Here is an 18,929-nt window from a genome sequence, read left to right on the forward strand (position 1 = left end):
ATCCTTGTGACTCATTTTTTAGCCTAGGGAAAGTGGCTAAACTTTCATTTTTGACAAGTCAACCTTACCTCCTTTTTTTTTTTTTTTTGCTCAGCAGTCAAACTTACCTCTTGTGAAATTTTCAGAAGTTTGTCCCTGGGCAGAAAGTTTTTGTGGTATTTTAGGGTCAAGGATTAATATCTTTATGAGCTTGGAAAGCATAAAAAAGTTTTCGAAAGAAATTTTCAGTACATTTTCATGTTTGGAAGCAGAAAAATACAAAAGTGAATGTAAAAATTTTTTGAATTAGCAGAATTAAACTCATTGATCCAGAAAAATTGTTTTACAACCTCTAAAAGTGTAAGAAATTTTTCTTTATACTAGAACAGTGTCTCAAAAATGCTTCTCCTATGTAAACTCATAATACTGATAACTAAATTCTTTTCTACTAGATACCTGTATAATTATTCTGTGATTACAGCAGAATATTGTTTCTGTATCTATGTTATAAAGTTATACTTTTGGACCATTAGAAGTTTCTAGTATCCATTACTGAATACCAGGAAACCAGCCATGTAGCAAGAACTACTCAGATTTTTGCATGGGACAGCATTTTTGTTCATGCGGACTAGGACTCCTTGCAAGAACATGTTAATATTCCCCTAAATCCCTCATTTTAAATAGAGGAAGCAGAGCAAGAATGTGCTCAAAATCCAATTTTATGAAGTTATAGGCTGATTCCTTGGATTGTAAAAGTATGACCACAATCTATCCAGCTGCTAAAAAGCTAGCAGCAATGCCATCAACTGGTGAGTAACCATAGTTTGTTCCTTGACGTATGAAGAGCTTATCAAATAGCATTGAGGCTCTCAACTGTGATGTCAAAGGTACTATATTCAAGCACATTTTTAGAGAAGACAATAGCCTTGCTGATGGACTTGCCAAAGCAGCTGTTATGTGACCAGGTAAATTCTCTGTAGTATTTTAATGCTTCGCTTGCCACTGATTTGATGATAATGATATATGATGGTTTCCAGTTCATCCCTACCTTTTCCTTGATTATGAGTATGGAAGATGGACATTCATTTTTGGGAGTTTATTGTAAATCTGTTGTGGCCACTCTTCAGTTGTTTATCTATTTAATTTATCCATGAACAGTAGGGTATTAATATTTTCGGCACCCCTTGTTTTTTATCCTGTCCTGTGTATTTGTGGCTGAACTGTGTTGCCATTTAGGACCCTTTGTAACAGGGGACTTATAGCTTTCTCATGGCTGAATTGTGTAGGCCTTTCGGTCTCTTTGTAACAGGGAAATCAACTGAAGGGATAATTCTCTACCCTCTCATCTTTTCTGGCAATCCCCTTGCCAGCTCTTTCAATGAAATGATCTCGCCTTTATTAAAAGAAAAAGCTAGCAGCAATAAATACTGCAAGAAATTTGGTCTTACTTTCTCAAAGTGGCCATTCATACGTTACATTTGCGTAGCTTCAGATGGTGCAAAATCCTGTCTACAGCAAACCTTCCAAACATACTGAACCTGAAGGAAATATATCATCCTGAAATGGTCATAAATTATAACAATTCATGCTGTCATTACAGTTGTCTGAATTTCCTAAGATGCATTGGCTATCTATGGAAAAAAATGTAAGATACAGTGAATTGGACATGAGATTAAATCTTCTGAAACCACTATAAAATACCATTTATCAGTTTTTCAATTTCATTCATACTGAAATATAGAACAATGGGAAAACCAGGTATCCTGTTGTTTCTTGGCATTTCTTTGATTCTCATGCTTAGCATGAGCCTACCCTCTGGTGCTGCAGAGGAAGATAGAAAGGCAAGTGTTATCTTTACAGCTTTCAAATGAGTTTCATAATTGTGATTATTTCTTGTCTGATGAGTCTGTATAGTGGTCATGTTTTTGTTGTGATTTCTTTTGCTGATGTTCTGGAGAAACTGAGATTTTGAGGCTTGGTATCGAAAGCTCCAGATTCTAGTATAGCTTTTGAAGTATTAGCTTGATTTTGTTATGTTATACTTACAACTAGAGTGTAACAGGGCAAAATCTGCTGTATGCTTTTGCAGAGGTGAATGATTAATTCCCCTCTGTTATGAATATACATTGATATTTCAAAAAAAAAAAAAAAGGATTTTCATAATTTGAGCCTTTAACAATGTTATCTGAATTGCCTCATATTTATAATCACGATGCAGGTTTTCATTGCATACTTGGGATCACTACCTGAAGGAGAATACTTTCCATCATCTCACCATTCCAGTATGCTCCAAGCAGTTCTGAAACAGAGGTAGGATTTAGGGATTTTGAGATAAGGCAGTTTTTTTTTTTTTTTACCATTAATCTGATGTTTCTGCCTCTCTCCAGCTCTGTGGCAAATTACTTAATCAGAAGTTACAGTAGGAGCTTCAACGGATTTGCTGCCAAGCTCACTAATGAAGAGGCAAACAAACTTGCAAGTAAGTGGTGTAAATCTCTTTTATCTGCAGCTTTTAATATAGGAAATAGTTAGAATGCCTTATGATATATCTTCACACTGCCATGATATGTAGGCATGAAAGGAGTGGTCTCTGTTTTTCCAAGTAAAGTTTATCACCTTCAAACAACAAGATCATGGGATTTCATGGGATTCAATAAGACTGCTAAACGTAATCGGGCTGTTGAGAGTAATGTCATTGTTGGGGTTATTGATACTGGAGTCTGGCCTGAGTCAGAAAGCTTCGGTGATGAAGGCTTTGGTCCTCCTCCCAAAAAGTGGAAGGGTTCTTGCAAGGGTGGCCAAAATTTTACTTGTAACAAGTAAACATATTTCTTTGTTTTCAAGATTACACCTTGGAAGTGATATTCTAGTACTCATTATTTTGTTGTTTTGTTTGTGAGTTTACTAACAAAAATGAAAACTTATCTTACAGTAAGCTTATCGGAGCTCAATTTTACAACTTAGGAATACCTGTAGGAGACTCTGTCAGGGATATAATTGGTCATGGATCTCATACCGCGTCTACAGCAGCTGGGAACAATGTAGAGAATGCAAGTTTCTTTGGATTTGCTAAAGGCACTGCGAGAGGAGGGGTTCCTTCTGCAAGGATTGCCGCATATAAAGTATGCGGCGAGCTAGGATGTGGTTCAGCGGAGATCTTGGCAGCTTTCGATGATGCTATTGCTGATGGAGTTGACCTTATAACAATTTCAATAGGGCCAGGATTTCCGTCTGAATTTTACGAGGACACTATAGCCATTGGTGCTTTTCATGCAGCTGAGAAAGGAATACTTACCGTGCAAGCTGCGGGCAATAGCGGTACCTCAGGACCACAGTCAGTGTCAAGTGTAGCACCATGGATACTTACTGTTGCAGCAAGCAGCACGGATCGCCGATTTATTGACAAGGTTGTTCTAGGGAATGGCAAGACTTTAAATGTACGCACCATACTGCTCTTGCCCATTTGCTAATATCATAGTTTCAACTTATTCTAATAATTTCCTCTTCGCAAGCAGGGATTTTCAATTCATCCTTTCAGCTTTAACGGAACCAAGTTTCCTTTAGTTTATGGGATAGAAGTAACATCTGATTGCGATGAAATCAGTGCTGGGTTGGTTCCACTTGACAAGCCTTTGATTTAGTTATTCATTCACAAAGATTTAGAATAATAAAAATGTTTGATACTTGATGACCCTTTCAGGATGTGCCAGATCGGATGCCTGAAAAGTAGTTTGGTAAAAGGTAAGCTTGTGCTGTGCGATGAGTTTTCGGGACATGAAGAAGCTCGTGATGCTGGTGCTTTAGGATCAATTGTGCCAACGTCACTTGTAAATGTTTCATTTGTTGTCCCATTTCCTACTTCAGCTTTAGAAAATGACGACTATGGTTCAGTGAAGTCCTACCTGAATTCCATCGAGTATGTAGATTTCTAGAAATAGCTTTCTAAAGCACATTGCCATATGTTAGGCAAATTCAAACTGATATCATTCTTTTCTGTCGCAGGCAACCTAAAGCGGAAATACTAAAAAGTGAAACCATTAAAGATTCTGCTGCTCCTATGGTTGCTCCCTTCTCTTCACGGGGCCCTAATTTCATCGTACCAGATATTCTAAAGGCATGCATTTCTTCTAACCCATAGCTCTCGCTTCACATTTTTGCTTTTTTTTTTTTTCACAAAGTAATGCTCTAAATGTCATGCAGCCGGATATAAGCGCCCCTGGAGTGGATATCTTGGCTGCATATTCACCTGTTGCTTCACCTTCAGATACTCCAACAGACGAGAGGCGAGTTAAATACAGTTTAATATCTGGAACCTCCATGGCTTGTCCTCATGCTGCCGGTGTAGCTGCTTATGTTAAAACATTTCACCCTGATTGGTCTCCTTCAGCCATCAAATCTGCTATCATGACTACCGGTATTCTTCATATTGTCAAACATCCTTGTTGTAACAAGTCTGACTTCATCTAGCTTGCTTTCAATCTCACCATTTCTTTTCCCTGTTTCCTATAGCTTTGCCAATGGATCGGTCCAATAATCCAGATCGTGAATTTGGTTATGGATCTGGACATGTCAACCCTGTAGAAGCTATCAATCCTGGGCTCGTATATGAAGCTGTTAAAGGGGACTACATAAGATTTTTGTGCAGCATTGGGTATGATGAAGGCAAAGTTAGACAAATAACAGGAGATAACAGCTCTTGCCCTGAAACTTCCAAAAATATGCTGCCGAGGGATTTCAATTATCCTTCACTCACAGCTGAAGTTCCAACAGGCAAGTCTTTCACGGTCGGTTTTCATAGAACAGTTACAAATGTTGGTGTAGCAGGATCTACTTACAAGGTAAAAGTCTCTTCCAACTCGAAACTTCGGGTCAAAGTGATTCCTGAAGTTCTGTCCTTCAAGTCCTTAAAGGAGAAGAAGTCTTACAATGTTACTGTTACGGGAAAAGCTTTGGACGGATCATCCATGTTGTCTACATCATTGGTATGGTCAGATGGAACTCACAGTGTTAGAAGTCCGATTGTTGTACACACATTTGAAGGTTTTGATAGGGGTGTCAGCATCCCATGATTATGCATCCTGTAAATTTCTGGTAATTTTTTTTTTTTGAATAAGTAAGGATTTTCATTGAGCAAGACAGGGAGTCCCTGTAATTTACAAAAGAATCTGACTTAAGATAGCGGTCAGTTACAAACCTGGCTTACAAAAAACACAGCCAAAATAAGGATCAACCAGTATATGGTATCTTGAGCGGTCCCACATCTATTTACAAGCATCCAAAATCTTAAACAAACCAGTAATTAGTGGAAGCAGAGAACTACCGTTACCTTCCTTGCTGACAGGATCCAGGAAATCAAAGACCAGACTCCCAAGACAGTAGGAATCATTCAGGGGAGAAATACAATAAATCCTCCGATCTTCCTACCCCATCTTTGGCAAGGCTGTCAGCTATTTCATTACCCGATATGGGGATGAATTTGATATCCCAGCCCAGAAGCTTTGAACTCATTGACTTAATTTGAGAAACAATATGCCGAAACCTCCATGGGGTTTCAGAAGGCTTAGAAATCCAGAGTACTGCATTTATGGAGTCAGTTTCCAAGATAAGACTTTTCTTTGCAGCCCAGGAGGAAGCTAAAAACAAGCCCATTGCCTTTTTAATGGCAAAGATTTCAGCTGAGATGGCATCACCACAACCAGCTGATCTTGAGAAAGTCATCTTCACTGCCACAGTATCATCTCGTAGAACTCCCCCTACACCTATCTGGGCAGTGGAACCATTACAAGCACCGTCCGTGTTAAACTTCATCAACCCTTTTGGGGGAATTACCCATGAAACCGCAGCTTTATTGATTATGTCTTTTGAATTTACACAAGCATTTAAAGGATGCCTCCAGATATCAAGCACGGAACTATTTTCCTTAGGCCATTTATAGTTAGCCCACCAAGCCACCCTCATCTTGATGAGCTCTAAAAGTAAGGTCGTGTCCCAAGCTTTACCATCGAACACCAATTCATTCCTCGACATCCATACCACCCACAAAATAATAAAGAACGACATTTTCCATACCTTTTTTTTCCTTGGTTCAACGTACATGTCATTCCAAGCCATGAAAAATGTTGAGGCAGTATTCGGCATGCATCCTTGAACATTCCATTCAGCCATCCAAAAGCTCCAGATTCTCCAAGTTTGATCTTAAGTCCTATTAGTCAGCCTGCAATCATGTCATGGCTCCCAGTTTATGTTAAGGTCAAAAATTTATTCTATCAGCTTTAAATGTTTAAGAAAGAAAGCAGGAGAATGTCCATGAAGCATGAATGGTTGGCATATTAAAACTTAAAATTTTATAATTTTAGAAAAAAAACAAACTTTTCGAAAATATGCTAACTCAAAAATTATTTTCAAAAATATATCGATTCTTGTTAAAAATTCATTGAAATTTATATATCAAAATTTTCACTGTTTTATAGTATAATTAATCAAAAATTGATTAAAAATAAATTTTTAAAATAATTAAAACATATTTTTATAAATAATTATTTAGCCTACTTTAAACTCTCGTAATAAACAATCCAAGTTTGACTCATAGTTGTGATTAGTATCAAAACAAAGCTTCCATATCTTGCTATAAAACCCAAATTTAGGTCACAAATAAAGTGACCTAAATCCTATTTTGCAATAGCTAAAAGTCGCTAAAGCGGCACTTGTAAATTAAAAATTATGAATTTTCAAAATCATTTGACTTATTATTGAAATTTTGATTCTTTTAACACAAAAAATCCTAATTCAATCACTGAATTCAAAATAAAAATCATATCTTATATTATAAACATTACAAAAGAATCAACTAAAAACATTAATGAATAATATAATTCCGATAACTCAAAATCGAGTTATTGAAATTGTAAAAAATTCATTCTCAAAAAAGATTTAAAAATTAATATATTCCTAAATACTCGATCAAATGAGGTACCATAAAAATTAAAAAAAAATCTTGATAAGACTTTTTAAGGTGAAAATTACTGGAATGATGTGGGTATTAGTGGAGAAATCTAAAAATTATAACCTAATATATGATTTTACACCTATAAAACTAAAATACTAAATCTAACCTTAATTTTTCAATCAATGGGAACTTCTCTCAAATTCCAGTCTCTCCTCTACCCCTTTTTCCCCCAATTTCTCTCTTTGTCTCTTAGACCAAAAACTGTCAAACAATTCTTTTTTTTTCTTTGTTCCACTCTAACTATAGGCTTACCAACAGTACTCATGCAGCAGCATGGAAGAAAAATATTTAATATTATGTTTTTCTTTTTTGCTTGTTATGTGATGGCATTCATGCATAGATAATGGCCACTCCTAATATTTGATATTTTTCCTCTCATCTCAACATGTGAAAGAGGAAGCCAAGGAATGTGCTTCAAATCCAATTATATGAAGCTTGGGTCGTAAAAATATACGAGCAAAATGCCTCCAATTGCTAAAACTTGGCAACATGAGCTATTGCAAGAGATTTAGTCCTACTTTCTGAATTAATGTGGCCATTTATAGCTGACATTTGCATAGATTTATATGGTAAAGCCAACCTATAGTGCAGTCATTGCATTGCGCCTATCCGTTTATTTTTTATTGAAGGAAAAATATCATCCTGAAATGGTCATAAATCAGTCTTAATTCTTGCTGTATATACCTTTGGCAGAATTTCCAAAGATGCATTGGCTATCAAAGGAAAGATATTCAAGTCTCTAGGAATGGAAATCTGATCAGATTCATTTCCCTGGTTACAGGTTTCAATGTCGGATTCGGATGGTGAAGAAGGCAGAATATTATCAAAAAATGTCAAGGTGTAAGTGAGGTGGATTTATTTGAGCCCATCATCAAATTTAAATACAAAAAAATTGATGAAAAATAGGAGAAAAAAAGGTAAGAATGTTATAATGGTTCGATGGATTTTGTTCTATGCTGATTTGGAAATTGTTTGATGGTTCTTATGGGGTGAAAATTAGACTTAGATTTATGTTATTGTTGGTGTTATAATGGCTTTTGTTCGATGGTGGTTTTAGGATAAACTTTTGGATTGGTTTCTATGTTATGTTTTTTGTCTAGTATTTTTTGTTTTTAGAGACAAATATGTATTGTATTTAGACGTTTTCGCTTTTCTTCTCTACTTTTGTTTAAATTAAGAGCCCTTATCAAATAAAAGCCTTATCAATTTCAAAGAGGATGATTTTCTACTTTTGTATTTAATATATGATTTTCGTTTTCGCTTAATTTTTAAATCTTTCCAGCTTTTCACTATGGAGAGTGCTGCCATTACACAAGCAGCAAAACCATTGGCAATCAAAGTCCCAAATAAGAGCCCTCTCAAAACCCAGACTTTTCTAACCCATGTCCATTAAATCAATCTAAGACTTTCCTAAGCCTTTTTACTCTTAAAGTTACACAATTTTATCAAATTTGTTCATAATGGAAAAATAAAAAGAAGAAAAGAGGATGATGAAGTTGGAGAGAGAAAAAAATTATTTTTTATGTATTTTTAAAGAAATTTGTAATCTTTATTGTTAAGCTCCTAAAAATTCTTAATTTCACCTCATTAATGAGATAGCACATTTTGATGACTTAACAATGTATAAAAATTATACATTATCAGTGCATCAAATATAAACCTGACCGATATACTCAATGCTTAAGTTTTCATAATCATTTGGTTTACTTTAAAGTCTCCATGTTCTCTTAGCTCAAAAGGCATTTATCAAGCCATTAAAATCAAAATAAAGATTACATTTCATACTAAAAAAAAGAATCGACCAAAAACTTTAACAAAACATTGAAGTTCCCATAATTCAAAGTTGAGTTGTGAAAACTATCAAAAATTCATTTTCAACAACATTAAAGTTTTAATATATTTTTAAATATTCGATCAAATTGTGTCCTAAAAATTATAAAAAAAAAGATTTTGATAAAACTTTTTTACAATAAAAATCATCGGAATGATATATTGATATTACTGAAAAATCTGAAAATTCTAAACTAATATGTGATTTTTCACCTTACTAAACTAAAATACTAAAATCTAACCCTAATCAATTTCCAGCCTCTCCCACTTTCCTTATATAAGGTTTCTTCCCCTTTTTTCCCCCAATTTCCTTATAAGGTTCCACTCCATATATAGGTTCATAGTCTTGCCCCAATTAACCACTTTTTTAACAAATATTGGGTAGGGGTGGTTTCACCTTTTTGCAACAGTCATGCAGCATGGAAGAATAATATTTAATATTATGTTTTTTTTTTGTCTATTTTTGCATGGGATGTGATGGCATTCGTGGTAGCATATTGTCACGCCCCAGACCCGAGACATGACAAACGCCGCATACCTATAAGGTATAATCCTACAGACATGCAAGGCTCTAAAATATATATCTTAAACTATTACTAAAAGAAACTGATATACCTGAAGAATTTAGTGATTTATAAACTATATCTGTTGACAGAATTTCCAAATATCATAATTCGACAATATTCAAAATTAAATCTCCAAAACCATAAAGCTACTAAGTCAAGATAAAAGTCTGAATACTAATTAAGATAGTACGATGTTCATAATATTTAAATAAATCCTAGATAATTTAAGTGCTACTAAATTAAACATCACTCCCCAAAGTTCCCGCGTGGTTGACCAAATCACAACCCGAAAAAAATTTGAAGGAAGGGGTGACTCCAACTACTCAGCAAGTAACTAACANTTTTCCTCTTTCTATCCCAATCCTTCTGACATTTTACCTAAATTACCACCTCCTCCTTTCATTCCCATAATTTAATTTTGTTGGTTAAGACTGAAAAAATTAATTAGAATTAATTAATTATTGTAGTTAAATGCTTGTTTGAGATCAAAGAGTTTGCTAGTGACACTTAACTTGCATTCTAACCATTGACCTTTTATCAGTAATTGTCCTAGTCTTCTTTTAATGGTGTTTGGTACATTATCCTTTCAATTTGTAGATTTTTCTTTTGCTTTCCTTTTCAAATATATTAAGTTGTCTATTTCAATTTCAGGTAGGTATATGTACATGTACATATACATCCACGTTTTTGTCTAAATTCAAGTATCCATTTCTTTTTTAAATAGATGATGAAAATATACCTTTTAATGGGATGCAAATTTTTTTTAAAATGTAATTATTACTGGACTCACGTTAAGTCGGGTAATTATGCATTGAATAAAATAAGTTAAACTATACAACATTGGAACATCCATAGATAAAACTAAAAAAAATAATATATTTGAAAAAAATACATTCATTTTTTAAATATTTATTGAAAAAATTAGTTAATTTTGGTGAATTTAGTTTTCAAATCCCTTTTTCAAAAAAGAGACAAAAGAAAGAATAGTGGGTTAAAATTGGGAGTCTTTATCATGTAAAATCAAGCCAACAAAATCATTAATTTATAGACCAAAAAGACTCTAATAAATACGAACTCCTCCATTAGCATTGATTGCTTGGTGCTTTCATGCATGGGAAAAAGGCATAACGGGTGAATTTTTGGTAGCAATTTTCATACCTAAATTAGTTATCCAATATTCCAATTACGTAAAAAAAATAAAATAAAAAATCTTTTTAAAAATAATATTCATATACAATAAAAGCCCAACTCATTCTTTATTATTTTTCTATAAAATCACACCTATCTTTATTCGACTTTTCTTAATACATTTACAAATATTAATGAGTCGTAACAAATACTATGCAATAAATAATTCTTATCTTTTTTTAAAATATTGAGATTTAAAATTTAAATTTTGTTTCGTTTAATATGAAACAAAATTAGTTATTGAAATTTTAAAAAAATTTCATTATAAAAAAAACAAAATGATTATTTCCCCACAACAAATAAATTTTATCATCATTAAAAAATTGGCAAAAATCTTGGATTGGGGCCCAAATAGCAGGGACAAAAACCATTCAAATGAATTTTTATTTTGAAAGGCTAAGCATTCAATTAAATCTTACCAGCTTTTCACTATGGAGAGTGCTGCCATTACACAAGCAGCAAAAACATTGGCAATCAAAGTCCCAAATAAGAGCCCTCTCAAAACCCAGACTTTTCTAACCCATGTCCATTAAATCAATCTAAGACTTTCCTAAGCCTTTTTACACTTAAAGTTACACAATTTTATCAAATTTGTTCATAATGGAAAAATAAAAAGAAGAAAAGAGGATGATGAAGTTGGAGAGAGAAAAAATTATTTTTTATGAATTTTTTATATATTTTTAAAGAAATTTGTAATCTTTATTGTTAAGCTCTTAAAAATTCTTAATTTCACCTCATTAATGAGATAGCACATTTTGATGATTTAACAGTGTATAAAAATTATATATTATCAGTGCACCAAATATAAACCTGACCAATATACTCAATGCTTAAGTTTTCATAATCATTTGGTTTACTTTAAAGTCTCCATGTTCTCTTAGCTCAAAAGGCATTTATCAAGTCACTAAAATCAAAATAAAGATTACATTTCATACTAAAAAAAAGAATCGACCAAAAACTTTAACAAAACATTGAAGTTCCCATAATTCAAAGTTGAGTTGTGAAAGTTATCAAAAATTCATTTTCAACAACATTAAAAATTTAATATATTTTTAAATATTCGATCAAATTGTGTCCTAAAAATTATAAAAAAAAAAGATTTTGATAAAAAAATTTTACAATAAAAATCATCGAAATGATATATTGATATTACTGAAAAATCTGAAAATTCTAAACTAATATGTGATTTTTCACCTTACTAAACTAAAATACTAAAATCTAACCCTAATCAATTGCCAGCCTCTCCCACTTTCCTTATATAAGGTTTCTTCCCCTTTTTTCCCCCAATTTCCTTATAAGGTTCCACTCCATATATAGGTTCATAGTCTTGCCCCAATTAACCACTTTTTTAACAAATATTGGGTAGGGGGGATTTCACCTTTTTGCAACAGTCATGCAGCATGGAAGAATAATATTTAATATTATGTTTTTTTTTTGTCTATTTTTGCATGGGATGTGATGGCATTCGTGGTAGCATATGTTCAACTTCGTGTATATCATTATAATGCATAGAAAATAATGGTGATAGATTGATATTGTTCCTCTCAATTCCACATGTGAAAGAGGAAGCCGACGATTGTGCTTTAAATCAAACTAACTAAAGCTTAATTGGCTCCTAAATGTATCAGCAAAAATGCCTCCAATTGCTAAATTCGTTGCATTTTTGTAAATTCATTGGATTTGCCTATCACAATATCAGCCTGAAATGGTCATAAATCACTCTTAATTCATCCTATACAGGCCTTTGGCAGAATTTCCAAAGATGCATTGGCTATCAAAGGAAAGATATTTAAGTCGCCAGGAATGGAAATCAGAGATTCATTTCCCTGAACCCATTATAAAATACCCCATTCACCATTGTGTGGATACTCAAGTCATACAGTGAACAATGGCAAAGTCTGTGTTTGAAATGTTTCTTGGCCTATCCTTCGTTCTCATGCTTAGCATGAGCCTCTCGCCTGGTGCTACAGATGAAGACAGAAAGGCATGTATTATCTTTACAGCTTTATCAATTGAGTTTATTATTTAAATGATGAATGATCAGATGAACGATGTTGTCTGATTATGTCGATGATGGTCATCATGCAGGTTTACATTGCATACCTTGGATCACTTCCTGAACGAGATTACAGTCCATCCTCTCACCATTTTAGCATGCTTCAAGCAGTTATTAAGCAGAGGTAGGACATCTGCTTGTTGAGATAAGCCACTTTTTAACTGTTCTTTTGAAATCTCTCCTTCTCTCCAGCTCTGTAGCAAATTACTTAATCAGAAGTTACAAGAGAAGCTTCAACGGATTTGCTGCCAAGCTCACCAATGAAGAGGCAAACAAACTTGCAAGTATGAGGAGAAAATCTCTTTTATTGTTTTTTCCGCAATTTTTGCTTTAGGATATGATTCCAATATTGGGCCATATTGCTATGATATATAGGCATGAAGGAAGTAGTCGCCCTTTTTCCAAATAAAGTTTACCACCTTCAAACAACAAGATCATGGGACTTCATGGGACTCAAAGACAGTGTTAAACGTAATCCGACTGTTGAGAGCGATGTCATTATTGGTGTCATTGACTCTGGAATCTGGCCTGAGTCTGAAAGCTTTAGTGATAAAGGCTTTGGTCCTGCTCCCAAAAAGTGGAAGGGTTCTTGCAGTGGTGGCAAAAATTTCACATGTAACAAGTAAATATTTCCTTTCACTTTATAAGATCACATCTTCAAGTACCATCATATTCATATTTATATTGCCCAAAATGTTTGTGAATTTGCCATAAAAAGTTAACGCTTATTTTACAGTAAGCTTATTGGAGCTCGATTTTACAACTCAGAGGAGCCTAGAGAAGAGTCTGCCAGGGACGGAGACGGTCATGGAACTCATACTGCATCTACAGCCGCTGGAAACAATGTAGAGGATGCTAGTTTCTTCGGATTGGCGCAAGGCACTGCAAGAGGGGGAGTTCCTTCCGCGAGGATTGCTGCATATAAAGTTTGCAAACAAAACGGCTGTGCTTCGGCAGATATCTTGGCAGCCTTTGATGATGCTATTGCTGACGGAGTTGATCTAATAACAATTTCAGTAGGATCAACTACTCGGTCTGACTTTTACCAGGATTCTATAGCCATTGGTGCTTTTCATGCAGCTGAGAAAGGAATACTTACTGTACAATCAGCAGGTAATGAAGGTAGGTTAGGAAAACAAGGAGTGACAAGTGTAGTACCATGGATCCTTTCTGTTGCAGCAAGCAGCATTGATCGTCGATTCTTTAGCAAGGTTGTCCTTGGGAATGGGAAGACTCTCAATGTAAGTATCATACTATATATCTTTTTGGTACATATGGAGACCCATTAGGCCTTGGACTGCACAATGGGATATTTTTTATTTAATGGTTGCTCATTCTAATTATTTCCATTTTGCAAGCAGGGGCTTTCAATTAATTCTTTTGATCTTAAAAAAACCAAGTTTCCACTAGTTTATGGGAAAGAGATAGCAAATCTAGCGTGCAATGAGGAGATCACTGCTCGGTTAGTTCAACTGGACAATCAATTTGATTTAGTTTTGTCCTATAAAGTGATTTAGAATGAGCCATAATGTTTGGTACTGGTTTTTCCCTTCAGGGTGTGTGAGACAGGGTGCCTGAACAGTACTTTGGTAAAGGACAAAATTATTCTATGTGATCAGTTTCGAGGAAATAATGACGCTCTTGATGCTGGTGCTGCGGGATCAATTTTGAAAACTGAAATTGATGATGTTTCATTCGTTCTCCCATTGCCTGCTTCGGCTCTAAGCACAGATAACTATGAGTCAGTCAAGTCCTACTTGAATTCTACCAAGTATGTGGAATCTAGAAATAGCATTCTATAGCATATTGTGTGTGTTAACCAAATATAAACTGATGCCTCGGTCTTATGTTATAGACGACCTGTAGCAGAAATATTGAGAAGTGAAACCATTGAAGATTCAGCTGCTCCTGTAGTTGCTCCCTTCTCTTCAAGGGGACCGAATTTCATGGAACCAGATATTATGAAGGTATGCGTGTCTCATTACCTGCAGCCTTTGTGACCAATTGATCACTTTTCTGCATTTGCTGAAGTAATGCTCTAAATTATATATATGCAGCCGGATTTAAGCGCCCCAGGAGTAGATATCTTGGCTGCATTTTCACCAATCGGTTCACCCTCAGGTAATCCTGCAGACAAGAGGCAAGTCAAATACAGCATTTTATCTGGAACTTCTATGTCGTGCCCTCATGCGGCTGCTGTAGCTGCCTATGTCAAAACATTTCATCCTGAATGGTCTCCTTCAGCCATCCAATCTGCTCTTATGACAACTGGTAGGCTTCAGATTATCATAACATTCTTGTAACATGTGTATCTCACTTGATTAAATTTTTTATTTCTCACGAAATTTTCTTTTTTCTGTAGCTTTTCCCATGGATCAGTCTACCAATCCAGATGGTGAATTAGCATATGGATCAGGGCATGTCAACCCAGTAAAAGCCACCGATCCTGGGCTTGTATATGAAGTTGTTAAAGGGGACTATATAAAATTCTTGTGCAGCATTGGATATGATTCAGAGAAACTTAGACGAATATCAGGAGATAACAGCACTTGCTCTAAGACCTCTGAAAATATATTGCCAAGGGATCTCAATTATCCTTCACTTACAGCTCAAATTCTGCCAGACAAGTCGTTCACAGTTGGTTTTCATAGAACAGTTACAAATGTTGGCATAGCAAGCTCTACTTACAAGGCAAAAGTCTCATCAAACTCGAAACTTGAGGTAAAAGTGGACCCTGAAGTTCTCTCCTTTAAGGCCTTGAAGGAAAAAAAGTCTTTTAATGTGACTGTTACTGGAGATGCTTTGAGTCTTTTCTCTGTGGTTTCTGCATCATTGGAATGGTCAGATGGCACCCACAGTGTGAAAAGTCCAATTGTTATACACTCATACAAAAGCTTCCGACTGGAAGGCAGCACCCTATGACCCAATCATTAGAAGTCTTATAAGTTTGTCCTATTGTTCTCCTTTCAGTGGCATCTACAGTGTGAGAAATCCAATTATTGGGCACAGATTTGCAGCATTAGTTCCTGCTTCAGCATCACATTCATGCTTGTAAACTGTCATGTTAATCTACAATTTTAAATGAAATAATTACTTTGCTGTGCCAGTCAACAGAATTCTTGCTTGGTATTGCAGGAAGAGAAACTCAATGCCGGTGGGCAGTAAATACATAACAAAAAGAGTAGTAAATTGAACCCTTTATTAGGCAATGCAGCTATTACAGGAATTTATTACACTGGAAGTGTAATTCATACTATAATACACAAATAATTGATACAAATTTGATCAGGCAGCATGTAGATCCTGAGATTTTTTCTCATATTGAAACTTGTTTCCTTTTGATTCATCAGCACACCATATAAAGATGCCACCGAGCTTCCCTTGGTCTTTCAACTCATTGCAGGCTTCGAAATATCCATCACTAGGTCTTAGGCCTCCACCACCATCACTCTGAAAGCTGGCCAACAGCTGTCCTCCCCCATAATTAGAAGCTTGCATCTTGAAGTTTGTTATAAATTGTGGAACACTGACCTTATCATATGCATAGAATTGGAAGTTTACATAGTCAATGACCTGCCCATATTTTCTCCACAATGCTAAATAGTGGCTTTTAACTGTGTCATCCTCATAGGGAGCAATTGAAGCAAAAGAGATAGTTCCACTTCTTTTCAGACTCGTTATGAGCTGTCCAATGCATTCTGCAAATAGTTCAGGACTTGTGCTGAAATGCTCATAGTCAATGTCAATTCCATCAATATGGTAATGCTTGATCATATCAGTAAGAGATGAAACAGCATTATGAACCCAAGATGAACTGGACTTAGGTAGGTGCAAAGAAGGCTTTACCATCGCCAACAGAATCACCCCCCAAGCTCACAGCAATCTTTACATTTGAGTTGCTATCCTTTATTGAGGCAATTTGACATGGACCCAAATTGTCGGTTTCCCAAAATATGTTGAACTCTCCGTTAGTAGGTGATGTATAGTCAGTCATAAGTATAGTCAACTACAAAGGCCAGGATGAAGTGAAATTCAACATTCGAGTTTATAGGCACATCAGACAGCTTGATCGAGTCAGATTCCGCACCAATATACTCCTGGAAGAGTTTGGAATTGGCTGCTACAAGAAAAAAGTCAACCAAATGAGCAAACTTACACAATAAAAATGAAAGGGAGAAATCTTTTCTTACAGTTCTTTCTCCTATCTTAAATGTTTATATATTCTTCTATTCATGTTAACTGTCTACTATAATGGAAAATACTCCTAGAAAATGAATCAACTGGAAAGGATGCATGGAATAGTTCTTCTGTTACCAATCAAAAGTAGGGGCATGGTTATTTTTGCTTTTTCCCTGTAACTATGGCTCACAACCTGCAAATAAGCAATAGATGTAAATGCCTAATTACCATTGCTTTTAACAAATAGCAGAAGAAAGATGGCAGCAAAAAGAATCTTGCAGAACTCCATTTTCAGACTTTGTCAAATTTGTAGTACAAGCTAACTGTGTTGGATATTTTCAAATAAAAAAAATATATGATTTCATATCTTAATAAAAAAAAATGTGAGTGTTGGAAATTAAATTAAAAGAAGGGTTGTGTCTGTTGAAAATAAATAAATAAAATTAAAAAATAAATAAGAAAAAGAGTTACGTCTGTTGAAAAAGATTAACAGAAAGCAACTCTTTGAAACAGACACAAACAGTGTCTGTTGGGAACAAGCATTTATGCCTATAAAAGAGACTCCCTTTATCCAACAGAACGTACATCAAAAAAACAAAAAACTTTCCTTTTTTTATCAAATTTCTCAAGTTTTCTTTTATACTATTTTCCTACAAAAAAATATTATAAAAGTTTGATAATCTTGTTATATTCTGGTGAGTGCTCAGTGGATTGATTTCGTCAGTGCAAAACGTCGTCAATCATTGGGCTTCATTGTAGCTTCAAGGTTTATACGCCGGAAACTCTTTTGCACACTACAAGTGGGGGCGAATAAAACCTTAAGGACAGTGGCATTGATACACGCCTTGAAGCCAATTTCTAAGTTTTCAGTTTGGTGTTCTAACAATCTTAAGGTTTTATTTCTGTTCCAACAATGGCTGTTGCAAGTGGGACACTAAGAGAATTGGCTTCTGACTTTGTAAAATTGGATCGGTTTGATGGTGGCAAGTTTCTAAGATGGCAAAAGAAGATGCATTTCCTACTATCAACCTTGACAGTTGTCTATGTTTTGACCACACCTAGACCAGAAGAAGAAGAAAATGAGTCTGTTGCTGCAACGAGAGAAAGGCAAAAATGGGAAAATGCCGATTATATGTGCAAATGTCACATCTTGAATGGTTTGGCTGATGGCTTATTTGACACATACCAGAATGAGGCTACTGCAAAATAATTATGGGACAAACTAGAAGCCAGGTACATGACAGAAGATGCAACAAGTAAGAAATTTCTAGTTAGTCGCTTTATTAATTATCAAATGGTTGATAGGCGTTCTGTTATAGAACAACTACGAGAAATTGAAAGAATGCTTAATCAGTTTAAACAATTTAAAATGAAAATGGATGAAACTATAATTGTATCTTCCATTATAGACAAACTTCCTCCATCATGGAAAGACTTTAAAAGAAGTCTAAAACACAAAAAGGAAGAAATAACTCTTGAGGCTTTGGCAAATCATCTTCGAATTGAAGAGGAATACAGGAAACAAGAACAAGTTGCTGTTTTTGGTGAAGCCAAAGTACATGTTGTAGAGGAAGGACAGACCACTAAACCTGCCAAAAAGAAGTTCAAGCAGATTGTTAATGGTCTGAAATTCAAAGGACAAAATAAAAGCACATGTTTCTATTGTGAAAAACCAGGACATTTCAAGAATGAATGTCGATTATTAAAGAAGAAATATAATTCTTCAAAGAGAATAGCTTCTGAAAATTTTATAGCTATGATTTCTGAAATCAATGTGCTTGAAGAAAATGATGTCTGGTGGGTTGATTCTTGAACAACAAAATATGTGTGCAATGATAAGAGTCTTTTCAAGAATTTCGTACCAAGTGAGTGTGAAAATTTCCTATACATGGGAAATTCTTTTACAGCAATGATTAAAGGCAAAGGGACTGTTGAACTTCAATTCACTTCTGGAAAAACTTTAACTTTGAAAGATGTATTCTATGTTCCAGAAGTTAGGAAAAATTTAGTGTCTGGAAGTCTATTAAATAAGTTTGGTTTCAAACTTGTATTTGAGGCAGATAAATTCATTCTGTCCAAAGGGGGAATTTTTGTTGGGAAAGGTTATATGTGTGATGGAATGTTC

The 18,929-nt window shown here is 34.9% G+C and overlaps 2 protein-coding genes and 1 pseudogene across 2 annotated transcripts; 2 read left to right on the forward strand and 1 right to left on the reverse strand.

Moving 5' to 3' along the window:
- Positions 497-5,692, forward strand: LOC18590794 (subtilisin-like protease SBT4.3). The gene is made up of 10 exons (XM_018126688.1): positions 497-944; positions 2,198-2,289; positions 2,367-2,458; positions 2,552-2,798; positions 2,912-3,416; positions 3,495-3,589; positions 3,680-3,895; positions 3,982-4,093; positions 4,180-4,393; positions 4,489-5,692. Exons 1-10 carry the CDS (start codon positions 858-860, stop codon positions 5,046-5,048), a joined length of 2,220 nt encoding a protein of 739 aa, XP_017982177.1. The 5' UTR covers positions 497-857; the 3' UTR covers positions 5,049-5,692.
- Positions 12,458-15,892, forward strand: LOC18590796 (subtilisin-like protease SBT4.13). Its single transcript, XM_007016530.2, has 10 exons — positions 12,458-12,553; positions 12,658-12,749; positions 12,818-12,909; positions 13,001-13,247; positions 13,362-13,866; positions 13,987-14,087; positions 14,181-14,396; positions 14,481-14,592; positions 14,683-14,896; positions 14,988-15,892. Exons 1-10 carry the CDS (start codon positions 12,458-12,460, stop codon positions 15,545-15,547), a joined length of 2,235 nt encoding a protein of 744 aa, XP_007016592.2. The 3' UTR covers positions 15,548-15,892.
- Positions 15,911-16,920, reverse strand: LOC18590797 (annotated as a pseudogene).

Source organism: Theobroma cacao, chromosome 9, assembly GCF_000208745.1.
Source record: "Theobroma cacao cultivar B97-61/B2 chromosome 9, Criollo_cocoa_genome_V2, whole genome shotgun sequence".
Lineage (NCBI taxonomy): Eukaryota > Viridiplantae > Streptophyta > Magnoliopsida > Malvales > Malvaceae > Theobroma > Theobroma cacao.

Coding starts and splice junctions, on each gene's coding strand:
- LOC18590794 (XM_018126688.1), top strand. CDS start 858: ATGTCAAAGGTACTATATTCAAGCACATTTTTAGAGAAGACAATAGCC. Junction 3,590..3,679: donor TGCGATGAAATCAGTGCTGG/GTTGGTTCCACT, acceptor TGACCCTTTCAG/GATGTGCCAGATCGGATGCC. Junction 4,394..4,488: donor ATCTGCTATCATGACTACCG/GTATTCTTCATA, acceptor TGTTTCCTATAG/CTTTGCCAATGGATCGGTCC.
- LOC18590796 (XM_007016530.2), top strand. CDS start 12,458: ATGGCAAAGTCTGTGTTTGAAATGTTTCTTGGCCTATCCTTCGTTCTC. Junction 12,910..13,000: donor AGAGGCAAACAAACTTGCAA/GTATGAGGAGAA, acceptor TATGATATATAG/GCATGAAGGAAGTAGTCGCC. Junction 14,593..14,682: donor TGGAACCAGATATTATGAAG/GTATGCGTGTCT, acceptor ATATATATGCAG/CCGGATTTAAGCGCCCCAGG.